At 42.2% G+C, this 2,972-nt stretch overlaps 1 protein-coding gene across 1 annotated transcript; it reads right to left on the reverse strand.

The window, feature by feature from the left end:
* Positions 1 to 318: 318 nt before the first annotated feature.
* Positions 319 to 2,919, reverse strand: LOC121937738 (unconventional myosin-XVIIIa-like; the record flags this gene model as incomplete). Its single annotated transcript, XM_042481058.1, has 3 exons — positions 319 to 477; positions 555 to 755; positions 2,796 to 2,919. Coding segments are annotated over 3 exons (484 nt in total), but the record flags the coding sequence as incomplete, so codon positions are not given.
* Between the last annotated feature and the right edge of the window lie 53 nt (positions 2,920 to 2,972).

The raw sequence follows: 2,972 nt of genomic DNA on the forward strand, positions 1-2,972 counted from the left end.
TTTCTCATGACTGAAAATGCAGAATGTTTAGGGAATGTTTTAGGCAGTTAAAAAAAATGTGTAAAAGTTAAAAAGATCTCAATACTGAGAATGAACAGTTTAAACACATCTGTGGGGGGACAAAAAATTAACTCAACTCAAATGCAGATTTACTGTATTTTGCTTTTTGGGTTAGGGTTATTTGTTCTGAGAGTCTTTTTGCAGTGTAAAAAAAAAGTGTGAGAACAATGAAGGATCTGAAGTACAGTAGAGTACCTCACAATCGTACTTACGTATTCTGTAAATCAGTAAATGTACTGTACTGCCTGTGTGTGGCCTTCAGCTCTGAATGGCACATTGATGAGGACTTGTTCTGCGTTGACGTACCCGTCTCTGAGAGGACTTGTGCACGTCCTCCAGCTCCTCTTCTTTATCCTCCAGCTCCTTCTGATGCATCTGCTTCATCCTCTCCATCTCCATCTCAAAGCGCATGTGGATCTGTGTGAGAGCAGAGAGGTGAGCTGAGAGCGGCGGCGGCGAGTGAAAACATCTGAGCGCGTCTGCTGCTGAGGCACCTGTTGCTGCTGCTGTATTTTGGCGGTGAGCGTGGCGACTTCCTGCGCTCTCTCGCTGGCCTGACTCTCCAGGAGGCGAAGCTGTTTCTTGAGGTCGGGCAGCGAATCGGAGGCGAGATCGACGGGCAGGCTGAGGTCACGGATCTGAGCGCACAGCTCGTCCTTCTGCTTCTGCAGACGGCCCACCTCTGCCTGGCTCTCCTGCACACACACACCCACACACACACACGTATCAGTGCAGATATCAAAACATTCGGTTGGAGACTCAGCGTTTGTCCTCGGGTTACTGCGGCGTGTCTGGAGCCGGCGAGGGTTAAACGGCCCGATCTGACTCGAGGAGAGTTTGGCAGGTTTGGCCACGTGGGAGACGAAACTGAAACACACCAACACGTGGAAGCACAAACACGGAAACAAAGAATCTTAAGTCTTAAAATATTTTACTGTGTGTCTTTTGTGACTTTAATTGCACCAGAGAGCTACTTTTCTAATAATCAGAATTATGCGTTTCAAATGATGTTTTCCAGAATTATTATAATTTTTAAGCAGTTTTTTAGGTCATGTCCCCCTTTTTTTTTTTTTTTAACCCCCCCCTTTTCAAAACTAATTTTCCAGCAATTAGTTTTTTCTTTTTACTAATTTATCACTAAAATATGGATCACTTCTTTAACGTTGCTCATTGCCTTCTTCCCATGTTTTTAAAATACATCAATGGGTCCTGAGGCAAATTTGTAGAGTATAAATGCATGTCAGTAGCAAGTTTTAGGCAAATCTATCTGACAGCGTAAAGTTATGAGTTACTTATAAGTTGACCTTTCATGATAGCGCCCCCGTCAGGCTGACTGGACTCTTTGGGGTTTTTATGCAGAGTTCCTGCAGCGACAGATGACATCATTCTGTATTTCAGTCGAGAAACCGTGACGTAAACCTTTTAAAAGGCCATTAATATTTATAGTCCGTCGTGTCAAATGTGCTGTTGACTCCACACGTCTGTGACTCATCAATCCACCACACAATCTGCGTCTTGTTAACCGGTGTGACGCAGCGCCATGAATCACATGTGACATCTGTAATTTCCTCAATAGATGATGTGCTCTTTACAGGTTAACGTGATGAATGGCGCCCTTTGACATTTTACCTTAAAGTGCACTATTTCTTCATCAGCGTCTCTCTGGTATGCAAACTGTTTGCTGATGTTATTGTGTCCTCTGACGCAGAGAGCGGAGATCACATTCAAACACGCTAATGACTCATTAGGTCAAAACAGCAGCGTGAGGTACTAACAACGGGCCCCGGTGCGTGATATTATGATATTATGACGGGCTCTACTGACAGATTTTGCACCCAAAATAGCTACAGTTTATTGTAACCAAGTGGGATTTAAGGCTTTTAAAGACTTTTTTTTTTAAAGACACTCAGAATTAAATTTAAGACCAATTTTACAGCAGCTAAAACTGAAGGAAAAAAAAAACATGAACCGACATCTGTTACTTAAGATAAGGGAGACTGGCGCCAAAATGTTTATTGTAATAAAACATGACTTTTTGGTGGCGTTAATGCGAGAGGCTTTCTTGATTATTTTGAGATTTTTCAATGAAAAAAAAATGAAAGAAAAAAATCTTACTTCTGTGTCTTATCATTTTAAGACTTTTGAAAGATCTATTTAAGACATTTTAATACATCTTAAGGACTTATTTTCAGATTAATGGAGGCAATGCCTGAGACTTTTTAAGGATCAGTGGGAACCCTGACTGTATCATCACATGATCAAATAAAGGTCGACACTGGACAACACTATCACACACACTACCCAACAATCATTACTGCATATATACACATGACAAGAAAATTAAGAAAACTAGAAAATATTTATATTTTTGATAGTTTATGTAGAATAAACATTTTACAAAACAAAGAAAAAAACAAAAAACACGGCACAGGTGGAGTTTGCCTTTTTGATGACATTTTTAGGTTCTTCTTTGGTGAATTTTTGAAAGTCACGATCATCCCCTTCTCATTCAAAACATTGTTGGCCCCCCAACCTCATGGGCCCCAGAACAACTGCGCTGCCTGCAGTGTCGATATTTACGCCCCTGAGTCGATATGTCGTTAATACGAACACACTGCAGGACTGAACAGCGTGATGTACATTCAGTTTTACACACACGACTCGTCAAACCAAACTCTTTCTCCTCGTGGTTTTGTACAAACGAACACACGGCGCTCAGATGAAAACAAACCCACCTGAAGGCTGCGGCGCAGACTGTAGACCTCAGACCCCAGAGCTGCGTTCTCCTGACAGGCTTTGTCCTTCTGCTCTCTCTCGTTTTCAGCTTCCTCCAGAGCCTGAGTCAACTCACTGTCAAACCTGAAGACACACACACACACACACACACACACACACACACACACACACACACA

Source organism: Plectropomus leopardus, unplaced genomic scaffold (genome assembly GCF_008729295.1).
Source record: "Plectropomus leopardus isolate mb unplaced genomic scaffold, YSFRI_Pleo_2.0 unplaced_scaffold27316, whole genome shotgun sequence".
In the NCBI taxonomy this organism is placed as follows: domain Eukaryota; kingdom Metazoa; phylum Chordata; class Actinopteri; order Perciformes; family Serranidae; genus Plectropomus; species Plectropomus leopardus.